The 27,246-nt window shown below is 35.8% G+C and overlaps 1 protein-coding gene across 5 annotated transcripts in view; it reads left to right on the top strand.

The window, feature by feature from the left end:
* The window catches only part of LOC136031032 (mediator of RNA polymerase II transcription subunit 18-like), a 301,962-nt gene extending 275,391 nt beyond the window's left edge, over positions 1-26,571 (top strand). For all 5 annotated transcript variants that reach the window (XM_065710220.1, XM_065710218.1, XM_065710219.1 and 2 more), the window contains one exon: positions 26,308-26,571. In XM_065710220.1, coding sequence (XP_065566292.1) covers positions 26,308-26,517 — 210 coding nt within the window. In that variant the 3' untranslated portion in view covers positions 26,518-26,571. The remainder of the gene's footprint in view (positions 1-26,307) is intronic.
* Positions 26,572-27,246: the final 675 nt, after the last annotated feature.

The following is a 27,246-nucleotide window of genomic DNA, read 5'->3' as shown; positions in this document are numbered from 1 at the left end:
ATTGCCTACGGACTATTCTGGGGACCTGGCTGACTGACCACATTTCAATCAGTAGGCTGTGTGAAAAGAGTGGTTCAATCCCGCTTTCCAGGGCTATAATGAGAGAAAGGTCGAGTTCGCTCGGACATGTTCTGTGGATGAAGGATGACAGATTGTCGAAGACTGTCCTTTTCAGCCAACCGTGTAGGGCTAAATGGAAAGCTGATTGTCCGCGGTTAGCATGGGAGGATGTCAAAAAGAAACATTTAAAGAAAATGGGAAATTCTTGGGCGGGTGTCAAATGGGAGGTTTTGAAAAGATTGGAATGGAGTAGGAGCGTGCGTAGCTGTGTTGGCCTCAGACGGCTTGGTACTGTGGTGAGTTATTAGTAGTAGTAAAGGGGCTGTTAGTAGTAGCAGTAGTAAAACATTCTGAGGGAGATTAGGTACCTGAGGCTCTCTTCATTCTAACTCATTTATGACATTAAATAAATTTAGGCAAAGAACAACATAACAGTAAATATTATACATAAGAAAATTACCTATAATTTTTATTCTAAAAATTTGAACCAGATGCATTGAAAGGAATTTTGTCTCCCTCTTACCGTTTTTTGAGATTGTCGGGTATATTTTACTTGGTGGTCAATATTATCTGATAAATATATTCCTTAAGCTGGGGCCTATAGATATATTGTGGAATTTTGGGTTTTAGGCTAGTTTTTTTTCTATATCTCTAGCCAACCACTCTTATCATTTGAATTTTGGCTCTTTTCATTGTCTTGGGCATCTTCCCCCCTGTAATTGTCTTTGTAATCACCCTCTCCTTGAGATTATGCTCACAGTGTATTCCAATAACCATGAGAAAATACCAACAAGATCAAACATAAGAGACTTTAATAATGTTTTTTTTATAGTATAGCTCATTATCCGGATTTTCGATACCCTTAATAGAAGAGATTTTTCACTCCGGAAAAGTATGAGGAATAAATCATCGTCAGTCGATTTATAAAAATGGTTTGAAGGCTCGACTTCTCGAGCGATTAATTTATGTCTTAAAAAATGGCAAAACTGTTTCTTATTCAAACTATTTCACGCTGAGATACGGCAATAAATTTTCAAATAGCCAACGCCATCTATAAAGATATAAAAGAAATGTCAGTAAGGCTATGTTACCATGAATATTTGCAAATCGGTGAATCGGTGAGTTTAATGATGACAGGTTTGCACGAATTACGACTAAACTATTTAACTAAGTGGCTCGAAAAGGATAGGAAAATGTATTGCTTGTGTTACAGTTAAGTTTCAAAGAGTAGGTAATTTAAACTTCTGATGAATTTGCTTTTCAATTTGACCGGCTGATATACGTGTACAGCATGCAAAGAAGGTAACTTAAACTGGCGCTAGCTTCGGCAAAAAGTACTAACGCTATATAGAATTATGCGTCTTTTGGTGATTTTTCAGAACGATAATATAACAAATTCAGTCTAATTACTGTAACAGACAAAATTATTGTACTAATAAGTAATACGATCTTTGTTGCTGAGGACACACACACACTATATATATATATATATATATATATATATATATATATATATATATATATATATATATATATATATATATATATATATATATATATATATATATATATATATATATATATATATATATATATAATATATATATATATATATATATATATATATATATATATATATATATATATATATATATATATATATATATATATATATACCTAAAATTTACCTAATTAAATACTTTTGGCGTGAATGCATATTGAAAAAGGTTGTCCGTCCAAAATGAACTTAGTCTAGTTTCTGTTCATATGATATCTGTTATCATTCCACCTACTATGTCAACTAGCAAAATATGCGAAAATTAATGAATATTTCCTTTTATTTAAAACACAATCCTATTCAATATAGCCCCGTAACTTCAAGTCTCAAGACAAACATGGTGTCAGCAGATCTATAAAGAAGGAAGAAATTAGGCAAAAATAAAGAGAGGAGTAAAAATCTGTACCAGTAGAATGTAAAAATGGGAGTAAAAATGTGAAGGAGTAGTCTGTTTAATAACAAGAAAGAGGAAATAGAATGTTATTGTCTATGAGTAAACCTAAAGATTGTTATTCATAAGCAAATACACAAATGTAAATGACAAAAATATAATATACTTAAATAAATTGAAAATAAAAGGTTGTTTTTTTTATCCTAATTTTTACCTATATTATTTGAAAGGCCTTTGAAATTTGAAATGGCAAATATTATTATAGGCAAATATTCTAACAAAATTTGCTCTTCATGATACTCCAGTCTTTTACTTCTTTTCCGGATTCATTTGTCTTTGTTTCGTTTTGTTAAATTTTATAATCATTTATAAAAATGTTAAATCACTTTCATAATAAAATAACCATAAATAATTGTAAGCGATAACTAATTACCCTCTCGCAATTGGTTTAAATGATGCTACAGAAATATCTGTCAAATGCTTTATAACTGGTTTTTATGCCATAAACGATATGTCATAACTAAAAAATATGAGGGTCTGGTTAAATCGGGGTTCATTTTCTAAATTGCAAGAAAAAAATATCAAAATATGGGAAAATATCCTCGCAGTCCAGAGCAATGGCTTAGTCTAAAGCTAACAAATACAAAGTAGAAACAATAGGGAAAATCTTTTCAAGACAGTGGAAATTTTCGCAGAATTGATTTCCACTGTCTTGAAAAGATTTTCCCTATTGTTTCTGCTTTCTATTTGTTTGTTATGGAAAGGCAGTGTGGTCTTCGTCGCTATTTAGACTAAAGCTACTGACAAATCCGACAAATGGTCTGAATGCCATAAATTTTACGCCATAAATAAAAAATATGAGGGCCATGTCAGATTTGACTTCAAATTTGCGAGCAAATAATTGTCAAGATTTATCAGAAGTGTATTTTTATACTCTCACAATGGGTTCAAATAATACTACGGACAAACCTGACAAATGGTTTTTAAGTGGCTGTGTGCCATTAACTTGGAATAACTAAAAAAGTATGAAGCGTAGGTTAAATCAGATACACTTTCCATATTTCCAAGGTTTGGTAAAATGTACCTTTAGTCCCCTGTAATGCGCTGAAATAATGCCACGGAAAGGGCTGACAAACGGTCCAACCCTGATAGGTCAGAATTAAAAAATAAATTTAATTAAAAAATTAAATTAAAAAATAGATTTGATTTCATTTTGAAATTGCCAGGGGAAAAAATGTGCTAAACATAAAACTTCGACTCTTAAAGAAAGATTAAATAAAAAAACAAGTTTTTTTAACTGAAAGTAAGGAGCGACATTAAAACTTAAAACGAACAGAAATTACTCCGTATATGAAAGGGGTTTTCCTCCTCAACGCCCCGCTCTTTACGCTAAAGTTTACTCTTTCTCTTGACTCTGAAAACAGTAAAAAACTTACATATATATATATATATATATATATATATATATATATATATATATATATATATATATATATATATATATATATATATACTGCTTGTATTCATGCATGGTTACTAGCATACAAAAACGAAAATCCTGAAAGAAAAATAGTCTCAAGAGATTTCAAAAAGGGAGAAAACTAGAGGGGCTTTACTGCAATTTTATGCAGTCGTTTGTTCCATGTCATAAACCTTAGCGTGACACTGAGGATAAAACAGTTGCAGAAGTCGAATAAAAACTTTAGAGTTCAACTGCAGAGAAACACCTTATGATATTTTCGCGTGAAATAAAACACGATTTCTTTCCTTGTTTATTTTAATGTACAACATTGCAAATATTTCTAGTTTCGGACTCTACTAGCAAGATACAGCTAATAAATAAGTTACCACTGATGTGAAACAATATGGACTTTATATATATATATATATATATATATATTATATCTCGCATGGTTCTTTCCACGCCTTTTGCTTTAGCAGTTTAGATTCGGACATCATGTCATTTAATTTCTTAAGACGTTAGAGATCACAAATACGTCTTTTCCAGTTTCCAACCACAGATTACTGATCAAAATTTCGTTTTTAATTCAATGGATTTTCGCTGTCGTTTGTTTCATGCCCTTTTCTTTAGCTGTTTTGTATTCTCACTTTCAGTTGTTTTCTAGCCATATTTATCTATGCTTCATTTTCATCAATCAACCTTTTAAACATTTGGAATGACCTTAAATTAGAATTAGCCATTTTGTATTTTTTTTTTTTTTTTTGTTATTTTACTTTTAACTTTTGCCTTGGCTTGTCTTTTGTCATTATGAAAAACATAACGACAAACCTTTATTTTTTTAACAGAGGCTGATGCAATATCAGGTTCTTGGCTAACATCCTTATAAACTATAGATGTCGTTATTTATAGCTATTTCATCGCTTGGAATTTTTGTAAAATGCTTAAACTGGACTTTTGCCCCGACTTGTCTTTTGTCATTATGAAATACATATCGCTAAAACTTTATTTGTAAACAAATTCAGGGCAAGCATTCATGACCTTATCTATGTCAAAATCTAAACCGAATTATCTTAACTATCATTTTCAATTTTGAAAAGTTTTGATTCCACTATCGCTTATCTTCTTACCCCAGTCTTTTTTCTTCTTCATTTTGAATTTTCATTACTTTAGACAATTTGCCAATGCCCTTTGCTTTAGCTGCCAATATTGGTCTAGTTTGAACGCCGAACCTTTATTTTTTAAACAGAGGCTGATGCAGTATCAGGACCTTGGCTGTCGTCCTTATAAACCCTAAAGTCGTTATTTATAGCTATTTCATCGCTTGGAACTTTTATAAAACGTTGAACTTCGACTTTATCCCCAACTTTTTCTTGTCATTATGAAATGCATATTGCTGAAACTTTATTTTTAAACAAAGTCTTATCTATGTCAAAATCCCAAACCCAATTATCTTAACTATCATTTTCAATTTTGACAAGTTTTGACTCCACTATCACATCTTCTAACCCTATTTTTCTTTCTTTTTCATTTTTGATTTTCATTACTTCAGACAAATTGCCAATGCCCTTTGCTTTAGCAGCCCTTATTGGTCTAGTTTTAAATGACGGTTCAGGTTGTAGATTTGTTAGTTGTTCAAGTGGTCAGCAAAAAAAAACTCTTTTATTCCAATGAATTATCATTTATAACATAAAATAAATTTTCGTATTTTGGGTCTACATCTCGATGAGTTTTTCATACTGACATGTCTTAATGCTTCAGTCATTTCAAAGATGTTTGATTATTGAAGCAATTCCGATATTTAACACCAATTTTCTACTAAGCTTCAAACTTTTAGTTTTCTTTTTTTAAGGTTATATATATATATATATACTAGCTGTTATATATATATATATATATATATATATATATATATATATATATATATATATATATATATATATACTAGCTGTTGGGGTGGCGCTTCGCGCCACCCCAACACCTAGTTGGTGGGGCGCTTCGCGCCCCCCAAGCCCCCCGCGCGCGTAAGTCGTTACGCGCCATATTAGTTATGCGCCATTGTAGTTGTGTCCCTGTGTCCCACCTGTGAATATAGATAGATTTATATATGTGTTTCAAACTACGTAAAAATTGCGAATAAACAACATTCTTGGCTTTCCCATTGTCTGTGCATATACAAAGCCGTATGTACTAATAATGACGTCATATGCACGTCATATTTTTGACGTCATATTTCTATATAGATAGATAGATAGATAGATACAATACAAATTAACTGCGTAAAACTTGCGAATATACAACATTCTTCGCTGTCCAATTGTCGCTGCATATAAATACATTGTCAAGTTTACCGACCCTCGAACATGCAACGTACAATTGTCCATGGGAAAAACAATCAGTATTAAGATCTATACCACATTTTTCTAATGATTGACCTTGAGCTTTGTTAATGGTGATTGCAAATACTAATCGAATTGGGAATTGCAATCTTTTAAATTGAAAAGCAGATCCGTTGGAATCATGGGAATGCGAGGAATAAGAACAGCCTCACCCTCATAAGGCCCTGTCAAGATTGTGGCCTCTATTAGGTTTTCCATTGTTTTTTTTACGGCAAGTCGCGTGCCATTGCAAAGCTTTGGTGGGTTGATATTTCTTAAAAGTATTATGGGTACGCCTATTTTTAGTTGTAGCACGTGTGGTGGAAACCCTGAAGGATCTATGGAATTTAAAAATTCAGATGGATAATTAACCGCTTCATTTGGTTCCAAAACTGTGTCGACTGACTTGTAAAGGACTGCCTGGTCTCGAATCTTGGTCAAAACAATATTGTTGATTTCGTGGACGTCTATATTTTTGGGTGCGAGAATCGCTCTTTCACTTAGCCATTTATTATTTTTATAATTTTTTAGAATATTCGGAAATACTTTTTCAATCAATTCATTTTTGGACGTCACTAAATTACAGAAATCGGCAGGTAGTTGTATACGTCCTGAAATTGAGTCTACTGGGAGCTTTCCGTTTCCAATTGTCAGCAATTGATCTAAAAATGTTTGACCAGAGTCATCGTTTTGCAATCGGACACGCATATTTGTAGTTAATTTTAATATTTTTACGTGTGCCCATAAATTAGAATTTTTCAGGCAAGCATTCATTTCGTCTGCAGGAGTTGATCTAGGTATTATAGGTAATGTTTGCCTGAAATCTCCCGCAAGCAATATTAATGTGCTGCCAAAGGGTTTCGACTTCCCTCTCAAATCTTTCAAGCATTGATCCAGAGCCTCGAGCGATTTTTTGTGTGCCATTGTGCACTCATCCCAAATAATAAGTTTGCATTGCTGCAATACTTTACCCATCCCAGATGATTTGGAAATATTGCACGTGGGAGTTTCTGTAGAATGCAAATTCAGAGGCAATTTCAAAGCGGAATGAGCAGTTCTTCCACCAGGCAGCAATGTTGCAAAGGATGTCGGACCGGGTACATTCACCAAAAGCAGGCGTAGAAAGAAGCATTCATGTTGATTGGGGTGAACGGTGTAGAGTCTTCCTATCGTGGTATCTTTGAAGATGGTAGGTTGGCCGTCGACTGACTTACCTTGTTTTCGAAGCTCAAATACTTTATTTTTAGTATTCCACGTGTAATACGAAGGCACTTCAGTATACAGCAGTTTTTTTGCAAAAGAATCATTTTTGCAAAGCGGAAAAAAGCTGTTAATGTTGTATCACCGTCAAAGCAAAAATGACGACAACTAACTTCATGACGTCAGTCAACACAGAAACATGACGTCACCTGGCAGACAGACAGACACACAGACAGACAACTTATTTTATATATATAGATATATACTAGCTGTTGGGGTGGCGCTTCGCGCCACCCCAACACCTAGTTGGTGGGGCGCTTCGCCCCCCCCCCCCCGCGCGCGTAAGTCGTTACGCGCCATTGTAGTTGTGTCCCTGTGTCCCACCTGTGAATAGATATATATATATATATATATATATATATATATATATATATATATATATATATATATATATATATATATATATTTTATATCTATTTATATGCAACAAATATATATATATATATATATATATATATATATATATATATATATATATATATATATATATATATATATATATATATATATATATGTTGCATATAAATAGATTGTCAGGTTTACTGACTCTTGAACATGCAACATATAATTGTCCATGGGAAAAACAATCCGTATTCAGATCTATACCTCATTATTCTAATGATGTGTCCCTGTGTCCCGGTCGTCATTTATGTTCCCTGTGTCCCGGTCGTCATTTGTTTCCCGGTGTCCCAGTTTGTAATTTCTCTTTGAGTCTCCCGGTCGTCATTTATATTCCCTGTGTTCCGGTGTCCCGGTCGTCATTTGTGTCCCGGTGTCCCGGTCTGTAATTTCTATTCGAACAATCCCTGTGTCCCGGTCGTCATTTATATATCCCGCCTGTGCCCCCGGCGTCCCCGTTGTAGTTGTGTCCCTGTGTCCCGGTCGAGATTTGTGTCCGGGTGTCCCAGTCTTTAATTACTCTTTGAGGTTCCCGGTCGTCATTTATATTCCCTGTGTCCCGGTCGTCATTTGTGTCCCGGTATGTAATTTCATCAGTTGACAAAAATGACGTCAGTCGACAAACAACTTCATGACGCATACAGCTCAATCCTTATAATGACATCAGTCGACAAACATGACGTCAGTCGACACACAAACATGACGTCACTCGACATACACACACACACACACACACAGACAACTTATTTTTATATATATAGAAGACTAGCTGTTGGGGTGGTGCTTCGCGCCACCCCAACACCTAGTTGGTAGGGGCGCTTCGCCCCCCCAAGCCCCCGCGCGCTTAAATTGTTACGTGCCATATTAGTTACGCGCCATTGTAGTTGTGTCCCTATGTCCCACCTGTGAATATAGATAGATATATATATGTTTTAACTTCGTAAAACTTGCGAATATACAACATTCTTCGCTGTCCCATTGCCTGTGTATATAAATAGATTGTCAGGTTTACCGACTCTTGAACATGCAGCATATAATTGTCCATGGAAAAACAATCTGTATCCAGATCTATACCGCAATTTTCTAATGATTGCCCTTGAGCTTTGTTGATGGTGATTGCTAATCGAATATTCCCAGTGTCCCGGTCTCATTTATATATCCCCCCTGTGCCTCCCTGGCGTCCCCGTTGTAGTTGTGTCCCTGTGTCCCGGTCGTGATTTATATTCCCTGTGTCCCGGTCGTCATTTGTGCCCCGGTGTCACGGTCTGTAATTCCTCTTTGAATGTCCCGGTCGTCATATATATTCCCTGTGTCCCGGTGTCCTGGTCGTCATTTGTGTCCCGGTCTGTAATGTCGTCTTATAATGACGTTATATACAAAGCCTCATATACTTATAATGACGTCGTATGTAAACTCTCTTTTATAAACAAACAAACATGCATACATTCAACTTATTTTTATATAGATAGATAGATAGATAGATATACATATATACTATAAATTAACTACGTAAAACTTGCGAATATACAACATTCTTCGATGTCCCATTGTTTGTGCATATAAATAGATTGTCAGGTTTACCGACCCTCGAACAAGCAACATACAATTGTCCATGGGAAAAAATTGAATTGGGAATTGCAATCTTTTAAATTGAAAAGGCAGATCCGTTGGAATCACGGTAATGACGGGAATAGAATAGAATATGATTTATTGGCTAAAATAGCACACAAGCTAGCATAAGCACGTCAGAACAATTACAATTACAATGATAAAATAAATGTTAAGGGATAAACATAGTTACAAAGTTAAATCAATTAAAATGCGAAACAAAATAGGGAACGAAAGAGTTTTTGTACCTCATTGTCAACATTTGGGGACACAAGTCAAGTTGAGTATTTGGAGCTCTACGAGTATTAAGTCTTGTATTGGGAAAGATTGGGCGGTTTTCTTTGAAGGGGGGAAGAAGACGTCGATGATAGTCAGAACTAAGGCACTTGTGCCCGAAGTTCATGGTAAGAAAGTGACGTCGTGATTCCAATGTAGTGAGTTCAAGTCTAGCCAAACCTTCATCATAAGTAGTATAGGACGTCCCCAGTATAATTTTTATAGTTCTTTTTTGAATGCTTTCAATTTTAGAACATTGGGCATTGGTCAACACAGGGTGCCAGATAGGACAAACATATTCAAGACAAGGTCTTATATAAGAACAATAAATTATTTTAAGATTCTGGATTGATATGGAGAACCGTTTAAGAAGGGAGAAAGATCTAAGGAGAAAACCACCTGTTTTAAATAAGTGAAAAGAGTGAGATTTCCATTTAAGGTCATTGTCCAAGTGCACACCAAGTAGCTTAACCATGTTTAAATTTGGGATGCAAAGGTAATTATTGATTGGGGGTATATTTTCTAAAAAGGAGAATAGCATTAAACTGTTTTTCGGTATGCTCAGATTGAGTTTAACATTGGCAAGATCATTCTTTAAGTTGTTAATGAGTGAGTCAGGTTTAACGCCCAAAGTGTTTGAGGTTTGACAAAGGTTAAGTAATGTCAAATCATCCGCAAATTTAAAAGTGTTATCAAAATTTGGTAAAAACATTGTTACAAACAATTAAGAATGCTAAAGGACCCAATTTAGTCCCTTGGCGTGCTCCACAGAAAATCGAGGTAAAACCTGATGAATCTCCGTTAGGGAGGACTACACATTGCTCACGACCAGATAAAAAACTAGCTACTATACGTAAAACAAAATCTCTGACACCTAAAGCCCTTACATTATCAATAACTGTCTGATGATCCAAGTTGTCAAAGGCTTTACTAATATCAGCAAAAACAGCCTCAACGTAGGAACTACTTAACTCAAGATGTTTGAAAACAGTGTCAAGTATATAACATAAACAATGGGTGGTGCTATGATTCGGCCTAAAGCCAAACTGATTTGGGTTAATTTTATCTTGAATATCGTCAAAGAGGAAATTGTAAATAAAACTTTCAAAAATTTTAGAGAAAATAGAGGTTTTTGATATTGGTCTTAAGTCAGAGGGGACTTTTGGGGTCTTGTTTTTCGGTATAGGTGATATAATAGCTCCTTTAAAACACACTGGAAAAATACCATCTACAAAACATTGGTTAAAAATTGCAGTTGGAGGTACACTTAAATAATGGGCACATTTCACAATCAATTTGGTAGGGATATCACCTGGGTATACTGACTTATTTGTATCAAGATTTTCGAGTTTAAGCTGGGTCTGATGTATTCCAATCACAGGAATGTCACTCACTGCACTGTTGGCCGGCATATTTTGGAGTGGCGGGTGAGTTTTACAAGTTGAAGTAAAATAATCGTTTATGATGTCTGCAGTCACTGGGTTGCCATTACTATCCAGTAAGAGAAACTTAGAAGAGACCTTTCCCATGAGATCTTGGATACATTTGTGGAAATTCTTAGGGTTAGCATACAGTAACTTATTGAGCACGTGAGCACCATGCTCTTTTCTTGCTTTACGAATTTCACTGATAACAATGTTTCGAAGTTTTCGAGATTCCTGGAAAAATCCTTCCTTAAAGAGTCTATCACGTTCATTTATTAGGCACAAATTTTTTTTATTTATCCATGGTTTACAATTGGATTTGTAATTGACTTTTTTCACTGGAAAGGTGTCACAGTATAACTGGAAAAGTTCAGCTGAAAACTTTGAAGCCATTTCATCACCATTGGTAAGACATAGGATATTGGCCCAGGATTTGGAGCTAAGTTTTAGTTTGAAATGGGCAATCTTCTCGTCAGTAATGGGTCTATATGAATAACTGATCAATGGTTTAGGGGGAAAGGATGATAAAGGGGTCCAAAAGATGCATAGATGGTCACTTGCCCCTAATGGAGGGGCTATTTTCGGGGCACAGTAGTAATCTTCAATGTTGGTAAAAATCAAGTCTAGGGTTTTATCACTGCGTGTAGGTGACTTGACTACCTGGTCAAGACTAAGAGCAGCGCTAAGCCACTTTTGGTCTAGCTCATTAAAATCACCACATGATAAGTTACACATAAGACCTGATAATAAATTTGTTAATGCACTCTTTTAAATTGAAAAGGTAGATCCGTTGGAATCTTGGAAATGTGAGGAATGAGAACAGCCTCGCCCTCAAAAGGCCCTGTCAATATTGTTGCCTTTATTACGTTTCCCATTGTTTTTTTTTGTTTTTTTTAAGGCAAGTCGCGTGCCGTTGCAGAGCTTTGGTGGTTTAATATTTCGAAACAGTATTATTGGTACGCCTATTTTTAGTTGTAGCATGTGTGGTGGAAACCCTGGTAGATCCAGCGAATTCAAAAATTCTGATGGATAGTTAGCTGCTTCATTTGATTCCAGAACTGTGTTGACTGACTTGTAAATGACTCCCTGGTCTCGAATCTTGGTCAGAATAATATTATTGATTTCGTGGACGTCTTTGTTCTTGGCGTCCAGAATCGCTTGTTCACTTAGCCATTTATGATTTTTATAATTGGTTAGAATATTCGGAAATACCTTTTCAACCAAATCATTTTTTGACGTCACTAAATTATATTATTAAGGAGGCAATTGTATACTTCCTAGAATTGAGTCAACTGGGAGCTTTCCGTTTCCAATTGCCAGCAATTGATCTGGAAATATTTCACCAGAGTGATCGTTTTGCAATCAGACACGCATATTTATAGTTAATTTTAATGTCTTTACGTGTGCCCATAAATTAGAATTTTTGAGGCAAACATACATTCATTTCGTCCGCAGGTTTCGATCTAGGAATAACAGGTAATGTTTGCCTGAAATCTCCTGCAAGCAATATTAATGTGCTGCCAAAGGGTTTGGAATTTCCTCGCAAATCTTGCAACGATCGATCAAGAGCCTCGAGCGATTTTTTGTGTGCCATTGTGCACTCGTCCCAAACAATAAGTTTGCATTGCTGCAATGCTTTACCCATCTCAGATGATTTGGAAATGCTGCACGTGGGAGTTTCTGTCGATTATTATTTAAGAATTAACTACGCTTCTTGACTACTATGGTCCCTGCGTCGGCCCTGCAGTGCATTCCTGCAGCGTGATTCGATCTCTGGGTCCCGTATTACCAAGCTAAGGTCAAATCCACTGCACCACCACAGGGCTGTTTCTGTCGATTGCATATTCAAAGGCAATTTCAAAGCGTAATGAGCAGTTCTCCCACCAGGCGGCAACGTTGCGGCTATGGCGGACGACGCAAGGGCCAACGCTATGTCACTTTAGGATCGAATTGATGCCAGAATCAATCTTATTAGACACGTTTTACCAGTACCTCCTGGCACATCCAAGAAGAAGATTTCTCCAACTTCGTTATCGACACAATGCATTATCTGATCATGAATGCCTTTTTGTTCAGACGTTAACTTAGAAATATTTGTTTGTATATACGTCAATAGATCAATCGTGTTGTAACTTTGTTCACGATCCAATTCTACACATGTAGAAATAGCAGCAGTACGATTAGGTGAAGGCATTCCCAAATCCTTGAGAAGTTTGTTTGCTATACATATGTGCAGTCATAAATTTATGTTGTAAAATCCAAGGTCATTCTCAAACCGTATTCTGTGGAGTATACCCTAGACCATTTGCGATTTGTATTTCTCCCATAACTTTGTAGGAGATGAAGGAGACCAAGTTGTCAATATGATTCCAAACAATGCACAAATTTGACTTGGAGTTGACGTGTCGCACGCGTCGTTGATGCAGTTATCCCATTGTTGGTCGTTCTCCAATAAATTTCGAGCTTGGCATGCACTACGGTAAGTGTCATGTATAGTCCCGTTTACAGTTCTCAAATGCTCAAAGGACGTCGGGCTGGGTACATTCACCAAAAGCAGGCGGAGAAAGAAGCATTTTTCTTGATTGGGGTGAATGGTGTAGAGTCTTCCTATCGTGGTTTCTTTGAAGATGCTAGGTTGGCTGTCGACTGACTTGCCCGTTTTCGACGTTCAAATGATTTCTTATTAGCATTCCACGTGTAATACGTAGGCACTTCAGAATACAGCATTTTTGTTTTTGCAAAAGAATCATTTTGACATAACGCGAAGAAAGCAGTTAACGTTGTAGCCGGTGGATTCAGGGCTCATTTTTGCACGTTGGCATCCGAAAAATAAACATGTTGAACATTCTGTAAATGTACCGCTAAGTGAACAACAGCTGGGCTTCGTTCATGTATCAGAAATGAAAGAATACGCCACACAGCTTCATTACTGCTTATGTATCTCCGTGCCAGATATTGTACGACTTCATCGATATCACTGATTTCGGACTGAAAGCCAAAAATTGCCAAGTCGGTGCCTTTGTTAACGTATTTACATATGTATGCTAAGTGAACAACAGCTGGATTTCGTTCATGTATCGGAAATAAAAGAATTCGCTACACAGCTTCATTACTGCTTACGTATCTTCCAGCTTGATATTGTACGACTTCATCAACGTTTTTGGACTGCAAGTCAAAAACTGCCATGTCGCTGCCCTTGTTAACGTATTTACATATTGTTCAAGCCAAGGGACGGTAAGTTTCCTATATAAGGGGTTTCAGACAAGGCAGATCTAATAGTGTACTTTTTGTTTTGGTCTGACTATTTTGAGGAGTTTTGGGTTATTATATTTCTTAATATTTGACGTGATCGTCTCTTACTAGCTTGCTAGCTACCGCTGCAACCCGGATCTCAAGTTATCTTGTCAATAGATTATTTTAGATAACATGGGCTAGATGTCGTTCTTTACTACAATTAAATAAAAAAAACAAGTTTTTTTAACGGTAAGTAAGGAGCGACATTAAAAACGAACAGATATTACTTCGTATATGAAAGGGCCTGCTTCCTCATCAACGCCCCGCTCTTTACGCTAAAGTTTGATTCTTTCTAAAAAACAGTAAACTGACTTTCTGACTTTTTAAAACAGATAAAAACTTTAGCGTAAAGAGCGGGGGGTTGATGAGGAAGCAGCCTCTTTCATATACGAAGTAATTTCTGTTCGTTTTAAGTTTTAATGTCGCTCCTTACTTTCCGTTAAAGAAAAACTTGTTTTTTATTTAATTTCTGAACGTTTTTGAATCGTTCTTTTTTAAACGTTTTTTTTTAACGTTTTTGAAAAATGTTAATTTTACATTGTTTTTTTTTATAATGCTAGAAAATCCTGCGCTCCCTTCATGAAACTTTTCTTCCCCCATGACAAATTCCTCCAAGGATAGTTCCCCCAACATACCCCCTCTTCTCAATCCCCCCAACCTAAAAATCCCCCGTGTAAACGTCTGTACACTTCCACTGGTTAAAGTTTGTAACTTTTGGCCCCTCCCACGAGGATTGTGGGGGAGTAAGTCGTCCCCAAAGACATAGTTGTAAGGTTTTTTGATTGCGTTGAATAAAATGGCTACCTCAGAATTTGGTCCGATGACTTTGGGAAAATAATTAGCGTTGGAGGGGGCCTAGGTGCCCTCCAATTTTTTGGTCATCTAAAAAGTCATTTATTATTTTAATAAATCATAATTTATACATTATCGTCAAAAACAATTTGCTTAAAATTTCAAATCCTTAATCTTTTGTTCATTTAATGGTACCGCGGGACCCGGTTGGGCCCCATCGCTCTAATCGCCCTTTATTGTTTCGCGTTAATCGTTTTGCGAGTTTTTGGAACACTAAGAGGGTACTTTGGAAGCCAAAGCCTCTTGCCATTTCCATAAATCTATTGCTGAGGATTTATGCTTCATGCTTTTTAGGAGTATGCAGCTTTTTTCTGATTAGGGTAGCTTTCTAATGCAAGTTCCAAACTTAAAAAGAAATAATAATGGTCCATTTTCGAGGGAACCAATATTTTGGAAACAAATTTTTTTCGGCCCCTTCAAACCCTCACCCAGCAGACAATCCCAAATACCCTTGATCCTCCTCCAACACTCCCTGAAAGATTCAAATAACTCCCCCAAGTCATACACGAGATATTATAGATACACAACTTTCGTTGACTGGAATGTGTTTCGATTTACCTTGTTGCTTCACTGTGAAAAAAAAGAATCTTGTCTGCATGGTATTTACCCTAAGGGGTTGTCGGATCTTAACTAAAGTTTTTAAGAAGTAATTCTGGGGGTGGGATATATGGGGAGGGGGGTTCAAATTTCCCCTCTTGCTAACAAACAGAAAGGTTTTCCAGATCTCAACCTACCTAGTCAGCAATTAGTGTCCTAGTTATGTCATTTGTGATTTGAAGGTTGATTCAACCTTTATGGCAGTGGAGGAATTGGGGAGGGGTTAACTAATTGTTATAAGCAGAAGGGAGCGTTAAATCTAAATCAAACATTATTCAGCAAAGAGATCGACTCATAGCTGTACCTTTTTACAACCTGTACATATTTACATATTGTAATGTACATATGTAATGTACAACTGTACATATTTCAATCTCTGGGGAAGAAAGGAACTTTAAAGGGATTATTGTCTCTAAACAAGGTGGAATTCTCATAACAGAACCTGGCCAGCAGCTATCTTTATAGTTTGCGGTGTCCGTTCTTGCTTGCACCTCTGTAAGGGATAAATTTGCCAGGGATTAGTAGGTTGTGCTGCTCCGGAACTGTGACCCCTTATTTACTATGACCCCTCAGTTACTGTGACCCCTGAGGCTGTTGTACGAATTCACGGGGCCTTGGCGCTGGAGGTGTTCCAGTATTTGACAGTGCAATTCCTTTCAAAATATTTTGATTTTTGTCAATTTTTAACTATGTTATTGTACCATTTTTATTGACATTAAATATCACCTCTTTGTCATGAAAATAACTCGGGGTATTAAATTGGTTCAGAAATCTAGTTCCATTTATAATCTGAGGGGAGAGAGTTGTTTATTTTTCCTATTTCCCTTCTTTCAAAGCCAGAAATGTTCGGAGGCTTAAAAGGATTTTCTATTTTAGTCATACTCTCCAGTATTTAATTACGCAAATGGTTCTAAGTGTTCTTCTAGTTTCTTTCTGTTTGGCTATTGAAGATGTAATTTTGCCATTTTATCTGGTGTGGAAAGGAACATTTCAGAGTTTCTCTTTGCGATGTGTCTTTTCCATAAGGGTTTTTTATTGCATGTAATTTATCGGCAGATCTCAACAATATTTTCATTCTTCTATTCACCGTAATAATATGAGAAGAATTAAACATAGGGTATGAGATTCATTGTGCGAAAAGTAATTTTAATTTAGATTCCTGAACATCGCTTTGAAGAAAAAGACACAATTTATCACTTTTATTCATAGCAAATTCTACCCCACAACAATTTGTATACAAGCATAGGTACTCGTTGCGAGGAGCCGGGGGATGTACCCCCCCTGAAAACTCATTACCCCCAACCAAGGCAATTTTTAAGTAAAGTAAACTTGAACTTAGCCAAAGAAGGTATGGTACCTTTCGGCTCCATAGTCAGCAGGTATTAGAGGATAGGATTTAGTATTAGGTTGAATAGGTATGGAGAAAGGACAAATCATTGCTGGACACAACAGGTTGTTAACAATTCATTAGATTGGTAGTCGCTAAGGGGATTTGAACTGGTTCAATGTGTTCTCTGACGGTTCTATCTGGGACGTCGTTATGATTTATAATATGCCACAACACTCTCCTACATACCAGGCCAAAGGCTGACTGAAAGTCAGGAAGCAGCTGATATATGTGTTTATAATAAAAACGATGAACTACTCGATCGGTTGATGTACAGCAAAGATTTGGTCGATAGTAAATCGTCCGCGACGAAAGCTTGCTTGATATTTGCTAGTAACTGAAGTGGTGATTGCTTGAATTCTGCGGCGGAGGCCCCTGATCAGGATTCTATTTAGGTGGCTTTTCAGGCTGATAGATCGGTAGTTTTCACATTCTTTCTTAGAACCTGTTTTTGGGAATTGGGAGTATGGTTGTCTTACACCACTGCAGGGGTACATGTGCAGTAGACCGGTCAGCGATTCCTCTGTAACTCTACAGTTCCGACATGGTGACAAATTGGGATTCATACATGTTTATATTCAAGAACAAATCAGAAGGCTTGACGGGTGCCTCGTGTTTGGTAATATTTATTCTTTGGTTTTTTAATCAACGTTTACAATGGTATTTTTTTTTTATTATTACTCATTACAGCATTAAGCCACTCTTCTTCGTCAACTCGCAGAGTTCGTTCCGTCTGTATTTTTGACCCTTCTGGTGAGGGTGGCTTAACTTTAATGGTGGACTCCTAAGGACTAGGCACCTATTGTTCCGCGCTTCCTTCCACACAGAGGCACCCTATATATTTCTAGGATATCCCTCTATCCGCCACCTGGCAACGCTCTCCTGACCTGAGTTAAATCATCACTAAGAAGAAAACCCAATTGGTACTCAGAAGGTACTTTAAATTTAAAAAAGTTATGCCTAAGCTCCCACATCTGTAATTTTTGTTTTTTAAGAATTAATTATAATATTTTGGACGCTTTTTGGTAATGTAACACTAGGGATAGGGACTTTTTTTTTACAATAAATCGGAATGAAGTTTCCTATAGGCTATATGTTTTTGGCTTTTAAATTTTACGTGTTTTCTGTATATTTTTCCTAGCTACAATTTGGTCTTCGGGCAAGATTATTCTTTTAATTATGTAAATTATTTCTCTGGACTGGGAGCTCCCGTCATAACCATTTCCAATACTTCTTCAAATTATACCCTCCTAAGTTTTTTCTTCAAATACAAGTGTTTCACATCAGAAGAATTAATGACATGTTCTGCGTAGAATAGCAAAAAATTGCTTTAAATTTTTCTTGAAATAGACAAAATATTTTATTGCGTATAATTAGAAGAAAGCGATTCAAGCTCTCCTACGGTAATGAAATAAAGGGCGCAGATTGCTGGACTAAACGATTTCCAGACAGTCCTGAGTATCCCTTGATTCAACAATTAGTTGCTGATAATTATGAGCTGTAGGTTATCTGCTATTATACTCCAGATATGTCACAAAACAATTAAACAAAAACTATATGGAACCCATCTCTAAAAACAGCCAGTCATGGTCAAATCCGTAACGACCTGAATTATAAGGAAGACCATGTATATTTTTAGAAGAAGTACTTTTATATTCTCCCATTGAAATTTTCCCCTACTCCAGCGCTCGGATTAAAATTTCCATTTCATTCTTTTAAGTTTTAGGTCAATTTGTCACATGATAGTAACTTGTAGCTTGGGTCATTCAGGGATCCTTATATATTTAGAATCTTAGATCCCTTAGGAATCTCTCATGATCCCTTTAGACGTGTAAAATATGTTTTTGAAACTGAATTTGTGTTTTTTCCCCTTGGAGACTTCTTAGCAAAAGCCTTATAGAGTTTTGAACGTATGTCAAGTGTGAAGATTATGGCGGTTGTTTGAACAATGCTCTGTTTAATGTCGAAATTCCAGTTAGTATGTTGAAACATATCAGGGTTATCATCATGGTTGCAGCGTTAGGTGCAATCTTACAAAGAACAAACTCTAGCCCATAGTAACCAAAAATTTAAAAGCATAATGAAGAAAGAAACTGTCAAGTAAAAAAGAATCGCCATTTGAAGTTGATTCACATTTATTGCGGAAACAAAATTTATGACAAGTGGCCAAGATAAGCCCCATGATAATGGTGTCGAGCCAAAATGAAATTTAGAATTATCGAAAACTTAACATTAGAATTAACTTAAAAACTTATCATTAGAATTATCATAGCCAAAACTCCTATAGGAGAATTACAGTCCCCCATCTTGAGCAACATGGAAAAATTCAGAGGCTAAGGGGATGGGTACTTAAAACAGTCTGGATAAGTTAAACCTTACAACCCTGGAAAACGCAAGGTAAGTGACGTCACATTAAAGAAAAAACTATTCAATCATCTCAAAAACTAGAAAAAGGTATAAATTATATATGAGAACAAAAGGGGACAGTAATAGTGGAAAGTGGCACACCTTCAGGAAATTGAAAATAACCTATATCTACATTGGAGTTCCCATGATTTCGACATTTGAACAGTTGAATATTTCGACAATAAATTGAAATACTTCTATTGTTATTATGGCTTTTGGATTCCTTTTACGTTGCTATTTTGTTTAGAGTATCTGATCTAGATTTTAGTGTTAAAATTCGTGATCGATGCCTACATTTAAACATTCATAAAAATAATCAAAAAACAAGGTCTTACGCTAAAAATGTGTGAGGACTCTTGTTTTTGTGTACTTTTCGTGGAATTTATAAAATTGGCTTCTGAACGGTTCAAATCATTAGGGTTTAAAGAATTATATTCCAAGTCTTTATTGAGACAATGGTTTTATATTAAATGGGCACAGTAGCACAGGAAAGGCTGTGCCTATGAAAATACAAAAAATTGTATAAATAATACCCGCTTATATGTTATTTAATAGCTCTGGAAGAACCCCCAAAATGGCTATTTTCATAGGAATCAAATTTCTGGATACGTCCCATTGCACACTCAATTGTCTTACAATCTAAGATTAGGCACATGCTTGGGATTTTTTCGGGGGGAGGGGAGGTCAATGATGAAAATAACAAGCTTTATTTCATAATCTGAATTAAAGTTCCCGAAAATTAAAATAAAAAAATCAAGATTCCCTGAGTGTAAAGCCCTCCTGCGTGCGTCGCTGCTTGAGATGACTGCTATTTGTTTTTTTCAGTATTCTTTTTATTTACAGTTCACTCTATTAAATATAGAATCACTCCTTTGGAATTTATTTTTCTTCAGCATCATCCTGAGAACTCTAATTGTAATTACAAAACATTATCAATTTCCCCAGAAGACTTCTTCTCGAGAGAAATTTGTTTCTGAAGGATTGAGCTAGTTTTTCTGTTAGCATTACCTTAATTAAAGAATATTGATCATCACCAATGACTTAACGAAAAATTTATAATTTGCCTCACTAAACACTCAGTTAATGAGTTTATTAGATTGATTAAATTTAAGGCCTTATCCAGGGGGTTTGAACCCCCCACCCCCCCGAAATGTTTTCCCGACTTGTAAAAACGTAGCAAATAGAATAGAAGCAAATTTTGATACGTTTTGAAAAGGTTTTGTTTGTAAACCCCCCCCCCCATCCTACTAAAATACTTTGTACATCCGCCCCCTAAAAAATCCTGGATGCGACCCTGATTAAAATGTTCAATATGAGCTTAAATGCAAATTATAAGGATTTTCTCATTGACATTTTTCTAGCGTAGCGCACGAATTGAGATTTCATCATCTTCTTTGAATCAAAAAAGAGAAATTAACCTTGCGTTTTGGAATTTTACTGTTTAATCGTCAGTCAATTATTTTCTGAATCCTTATTATCTATTTAAATCTTTTATTGAGTTATTGTTATTTGTTTATTACTCACTTACTTAGACTAGGGTCATACAACGCCTAGAGGTGCATAAGGCACCAACAAAAGACCTCCAGTTCAGCCGACTATGCCAGAGACCAGAGTCAGAACAGGGAACAGAGCTCATTCAGGGTAAAGACTTGTTAACTCTTTCTCCAGGGGCCGACCTAGTGTGTTGCGCTGTCTTCCCCTTCTTACAAGACCATGTAGAGTCCAACTCCATATATCGTGGGGTAGGCGTCCTTTCTTCATGCGGACCACTTCCTCCAGGATATCCATCTCCTTATTCTAGCCTCGCTGGTCACCAGTGGCTGTTCAGTATTGGTCCCTATATGGGAATTGGTCACTATGTCGAACTGCAAGTCAACAACGTTGACAATTGTTTTTTAAGCTAAGTAATCGTCTATCTGCATTCTTTGAAAGGCTCTATGGCTCATATCCATACATGAGTATAGCGAGTTTATTACTCCCAAATAGTCCAAGTTCTGGTAGTAATTTCTGCTTCTGGTAGTATTTTCTGGGTTTCCAAACGATACCCAGACTGTAGCTTTCGCTGGAAACGGTTCAACGTCATCAACACACAATAATTTTTGGAACATAACTTACAGCTTTTCTCTGTGTGCCAATTACAAATTATAGCGTGCATACCTCCCTATCTAATGGAAGGCCTAAGTCAACGAAAACTTTCAGACCTGTAAAAAGTTCTTCATACTAAACCAACACCAACCAAACATCAACGTGTAAACAGTATCAAACAGTTCGTGGTAACGAACTGTAGTAAGGAGCGACCCGGCTCAATAGTAACCAAAACTCTAAAAAATTGAATTTTGATATCAATGGCTACAACAAAAGAATCGCATTTTAATGCTGATTTTAAATATATAAGTTTCATCAAGTTTAGTCTTACCCATCAAAAGTTACGAGCCTGAGAAAATTTGTCTTATTTAAGAAAACAGGGAGAAACACCCCCTAAACGTCGTAGGATCTTAACGAAAATGACACCATCAGATTCAGCGTATCAGAGAACCCTATTATAGAAGTTTCAAGCTCCTATCTACAAAAATGTGGAATTTTGTATTTTTTGCCAGAAGACAAATCACGGGTGCGTGTTTATTTGTTTTTTTTTTTTTTTGTTTTTTTTTTTTTTTGTTTTTTTTTCCCAGGGGTCATCGTATCGACCAAGTGGTCCTAGAATATCGCAAGAGGGTTCATTCTAACGGAAATGAAAAGTTCTAGTGCCCTTTTTAAGTGACCAAAAAATTGGAGGGCATCTAGGCCCCCTCCCACGCTCGTTTTTTTCCCAAAGTCAACGGATCAAAATTTTGAGATAGCCATTTTGTTCAGCATAGTCGAAAACCATAATAACTATGTCTTTGGGGATGACTTACTCCCCCACAATCCCTGGGGGAGGGGCTGCAAGTTACAAACTTTGACCAGTGTTTACATATAGTAATGGTTATTGGGAAGTGTACAGACGTTTTCAGGGGGATTTTATTTTGTTTGGGGGTGGGGCTGAGGGGAGGGGGCTATGTTGGAGGATCTTTCCTTGGAGGAATCTGTCATGGGGGAAGAAAAATTCAATGAAAAGGGGGCAGGGTTCTCTAGCATTACTATAAGAAAACAATGAAAAATAAACATGAAAACGTTTTTTCAAATGAAAGGAAGAAGTAGCATTGAAACTTAAAACGAACAGAGATAATTACGTATATGAGGGGTTCTAAAAATACTTTAGCATAAAGAGCGAGGTATTTAGGAGGAGATAAATACCTTGCTCTTTAGGCTAAAGTAATTTTAGTAATTTCAACTATTTATTCTACGGCCTTTCTGATTCAGGGGTCATTCTTAAAGAATTGGGACAAAACTTACGATTTAGTGTAAAGAGCGAGGTATTAACGAGGGTACAAACCCCCTCGTATACATAATAAAAATATAAGGTTATGAAAGTTTGTTACGTATGTTAATTCTTAAGTTACGTGTATTTTTTTCTAATAAAAACGTTCATTAAAAATGAAAAGTTCTAGTTGCCTTTTTAAGTAACCGAAAAATTGGAGGGCAACTAGGCCTCCTTCTCCACCCCTTATTTCTCAAAATCGTCTGGTCAAAACTAAGAGAACGCCATTTAGCCAAAAAAAGAATTAATATACAAGTTTCATTTTAATAATTCATGTGCGGAGAGCCAAAACCAAACATGCATTAATTCAAAAACGTTCAGAAATTAAATAAAAAAAACTAATTTTTTTTAGCTGAAAGTAAGGAGCGACATTAAAACTTAAAACGAACAGAAATTACTCCGTATATGAAATGGGTTGTCCCCTCCGCAATCCCTCGCTCTTTACGCTGAAGTTTGACTCTTTGCCACAATTCTACTTTTTAAAACAATTAAAAGCTTTAGCGTAAAGAGCGAGGGATTGCAGAGGGGACAACCCATTTCATATACGGAGTAATTTCTGTTCGTTTTAAGTTTTAATGTCGCTCCTTACTTTCAGCTAAAAAAATTAGTTTTTTTTATTTAATTTACCAACATGGATCGATGTGTTTAACATGTAGTTAACAAGGCTTTTCCATCCATTCCAAAATGTCTTGATTTTTTTTTTTTTTTTTTTTAAGACATTAGTAGTTTGTTTGGTTTTGGAAGAATGGGTAACTTAGTTAGTGGCGTCGATTGGTTAGGGACATTGGCCCTCTCCCCAGGACCCCCCTTTTGAAAAATATCCTTTTTCACTACTTTCAAACTGGCTTTTTCTGGGTGCTTTCGTTGAAAAATAAAAAAAATTGCTCCCTCCCCCCCAAAAAGAATAAGTATTTTTGCTTTCAACTAATTTTCGTAAATTGGCGCCACTGCTAAGGGGCTAGAAATAGGCACCGAGGAACTAACTTAAGTTACCGAAAAGTGTCTTCTTTTCTGTATTTGACATGTGGCCTATTAACTCAAATGAGTTTTGTAGTTTTCACCTCTAATTATTACGATAATTTACAATATTTAGACTCTTCATAAATATATTTGACGCACTTTAACAAAAATAAAAGTACGCAACATTTAATTGAAACTAATTCGTTTGACGGAATTTCGCACCAGAGATGTACTCTTGTCATCAGTATCATCATATGTTTTCTGGGAGTGTTTGAAATACTCTTTTTGGAAATTTGTGGTTCCATCCGGCCCTTTTGCTGCCTAATTACAATGATTCTTGGACCAGTGCATGGCTCTTCTTTTCGGTATTCCGTACCTGTTCTGCATGGTGCCACACATACATTAGAAACTGATTTTGCCTCGGTTATTATTGTCAACGATTGATTTTTCCATTAAACCCTTTTTTATGACAGCTACAGTTTTTAGATGACCCCTGTCATAGATGACCCCTTATGACAGAAGATGACCCCTATAGCTCATCAAGAGGAAGTTCCTCTTTTTATTTTTGCAGTTACCTTTGGAAGGAACACATAAATTACTGTGGTTTGTTCTACAACTCCGTTTCCCCTTCGTTGACTGACTGTACAGTTTGTTGACACCTAGGTATAATTATGATTTAAACTATGATCACTTTCGTGGAACAAAATTGACTCGAAACATAAAAGGAAGCTTAGAAACGAATTAGAACATAATAAATCAAATCCAATGAGAATAAACACATAAATTTAAAATATACAAATACTAAGTATTTCCTAAGTAGGGACCAGGGCTCGAGAAAACGGGAGGGGGGGGAGAACCAAGATCGACAACCAAGATACAGAAACAAAATTTACAAAATAAAAGCTATTTTTTAACAAAAAAAAAATTAAGGAACTTATAAACTACTGTAGTTTGTGCTACAACTCTGTTTCCCCTTCTTTGACTGACTGCACAGTTTGCTGACACCTTGGTGTAATTATGATTTAAATTATGGTCACTTTCGTACAACAAAATTGATTTGAAACCTAAAAGGAAGCTTAGAAATGAATTAGAACATAATACATCAAATACAAGGGGGGTAAACACATATAGTTAAAACAAACAAAAAATTAATATTTCCCCAGTAGGAACCAGAGCCTGAGAAAACCAGGGGGGGGATCCAAGACTGAAAACAAATAAAAACAATCTCAAAAATGAAATACCATCATTAATACAGATTTTTTAGAAAGAGGAAAAATGTAATTAAAGCGAGAAAAGAAAAACACGAATAAGAGAAGATGAAGTGTCAGATAACGGGTAGATTGGAGAACACCCAACGGAACAATACAATAAGAACAAAGACCAAGGAGAGGACAAATAGAGACTCTACTTTGATGTTAAACTTGACAATATTTTTTTTTTACACTCCTTTTAAAAATTCAATAATAAATCAAGTTCCACAGAGTATATTTGTTAGGAATTGAGGGCATTTGGTACTTTAGTGAAAGCCCTGATCTTTGAAAAAGAATAAAGGAAGTCGGCACCTATCCTACTGAGCAAACATGATCCCTAAATTTGTTTCAAATTAGAAATTTGCTGAGAATTAAAATGATCTAAATAAGCTATTGTTTATTTTAAAAATGCCTCCGAATCGGCGTATTGGAGGCGCTAGGTCAAAATGTTGCATGACATAAATTTAAAAGAGAGCGAAGACATGAAAAACATGTTCCTGGTTTTTTGACTATTATGAATGACCATATGTTTGCATAAGGAAAACTTTTTAGGCGCTCGAAATAAGGCAATAACTATGACACCTAGATATGATGTGCGAAGATTATAGATTTATTACTTGAATAGATACCAGATAATACAGAGTAAGTATTGGAACATGTGAGCAAGTAAACAATTAACAAGAATGGTAACAAACAACCAGATAATAGAGAAGCATTCCTAAATAGCCGGTTTGGCCTTCTTCAAATACCTCAAGAAACCTTTCCTGCAAGAAGCACAAGGAGTTCGCTAGATCAAATATTTTCTGTAATTTGTTTTAAATTAATCTAATATAAATTTAAATTCCAATTTATGTATTAAAATTATAAACTAAAAAGTATATTAACATAAATTAAATTAATTGTTCTGTAGTGAAAACGAATTGGAGTACTCGACAAATTATGTTGCTGACTGTGAGGGAGGAGGCTATAAGGATGAGTTTCATAAAAACAAAACTTCATAATAACTTTCGAACTACTACTGCCCTTGAAGATACACAGGAATTTTTTTCGGGGGGGGGGGCAGTAATAAAAGAAATGAGGAACTTCATCTATTCATACGTCCCTGCTATCGCTGAAATCTTGAATACCTAACAACCCTCCCCACACAGTCATCAAATATGAACTGTCCATAGTTCTATTTAAGTGTCTCGAGGAACTCTAGTTCGGGTTATCTGAAACCTTAAAAAATGTTTCATAAAAAAATATCTTGTATTAAAGTATGGATATCTTTTTTGTCATTTTTTTAAGTTTTATTCAGTGTTTATTTTATTGATTATTGTATGTATGCCCTATCTGTTCTCTTTTTCAGCCTAACATTTCAAAGGCAGGTGATGGTATAGAGACTAGCGCAGGTACACCATTTTCATCATCTTACTTGGTAGAACTGAGCGTATTGGCACATGGCCAAGACAAAGCTGTTGGTGAAGACATGAAAACATTTGCTGACCAATTACGACCTTTGGTTAATTTGGAAAAAACTGATTACAAGAGGCTAGCTGCTCCACCTGGTTTCCAGTAATTGATAATTGTCTTCTTATATACTTTGGAAGAAAATACAAATAAACTACTAAAAGTGTTAATTAACAATTTGAACGTCGTCGTTCAAACCTATGATAGGTGTAAATTAAACCCTGATTAAACTTTTTTTTTGTTCATTATGACTAAAAAAAATACCTAGCTTGGGTTTGAACCTACTCACACATTGCAGTAACAGATGTCCCAAAATTCTGGCAGGTAACATATGAACAACAAATAGATTGTTAAGAACCTGCTGAAGAAGAAAAAAAGGGATAACTTTAACGTCTAAGCAAGAAAACTTAGTTCATCAATGTAGGTTCACAAACTTACTCTATTCTAAGACATATTTGTCTAGATTCTGCAAAACTATTGTTAAAAAAAATGCGGCCAAGAAAATTCCCTTCTTTTGTATGTTGACAACTCTCCTTGTCACAAATTCTTTGCTAAGAATAACAACTACATATTATGTATCAAAACAAATTGAGGGACATTTTTTTTATACAACCTATTTCTACAATAGTCGAAGCTTTCAGACTTGTCGAGGATCAGTTCCGAAACTTCAAAATGACACCCCCTTCCAAATATACAAGATGTGTAAGGATAGATAGTCGGGTCTTTAAGGGTTTAAGAGGCTTAGATACGTCCAGGTTAATATATTATTAGTATTTATAAACTTGTGGTTCAGTATGCAAAAAGACGAAAATGCTTTCTTTGAGACGCATTGTCAAGC

Source organism: Artemia franciscana, chromosome 9 (genome assembly GCF_032884065.1).
Source record: "Artemia franciscana chromosome 9, ASM3288406v1, whole genome shotgun sequence".
In the NCBI taxonomy this organism is placed as follows: Eukaryota; Metazoa; Arthropoda; class Branchiopoda; order Anostraca; family Artemiidae; genus Artemia; species Artemia franciscana.
Note: the sequence above shows the minus strand (reverse complement) of the source record. Positions and strands in the feature narration are given on the sequence as shown.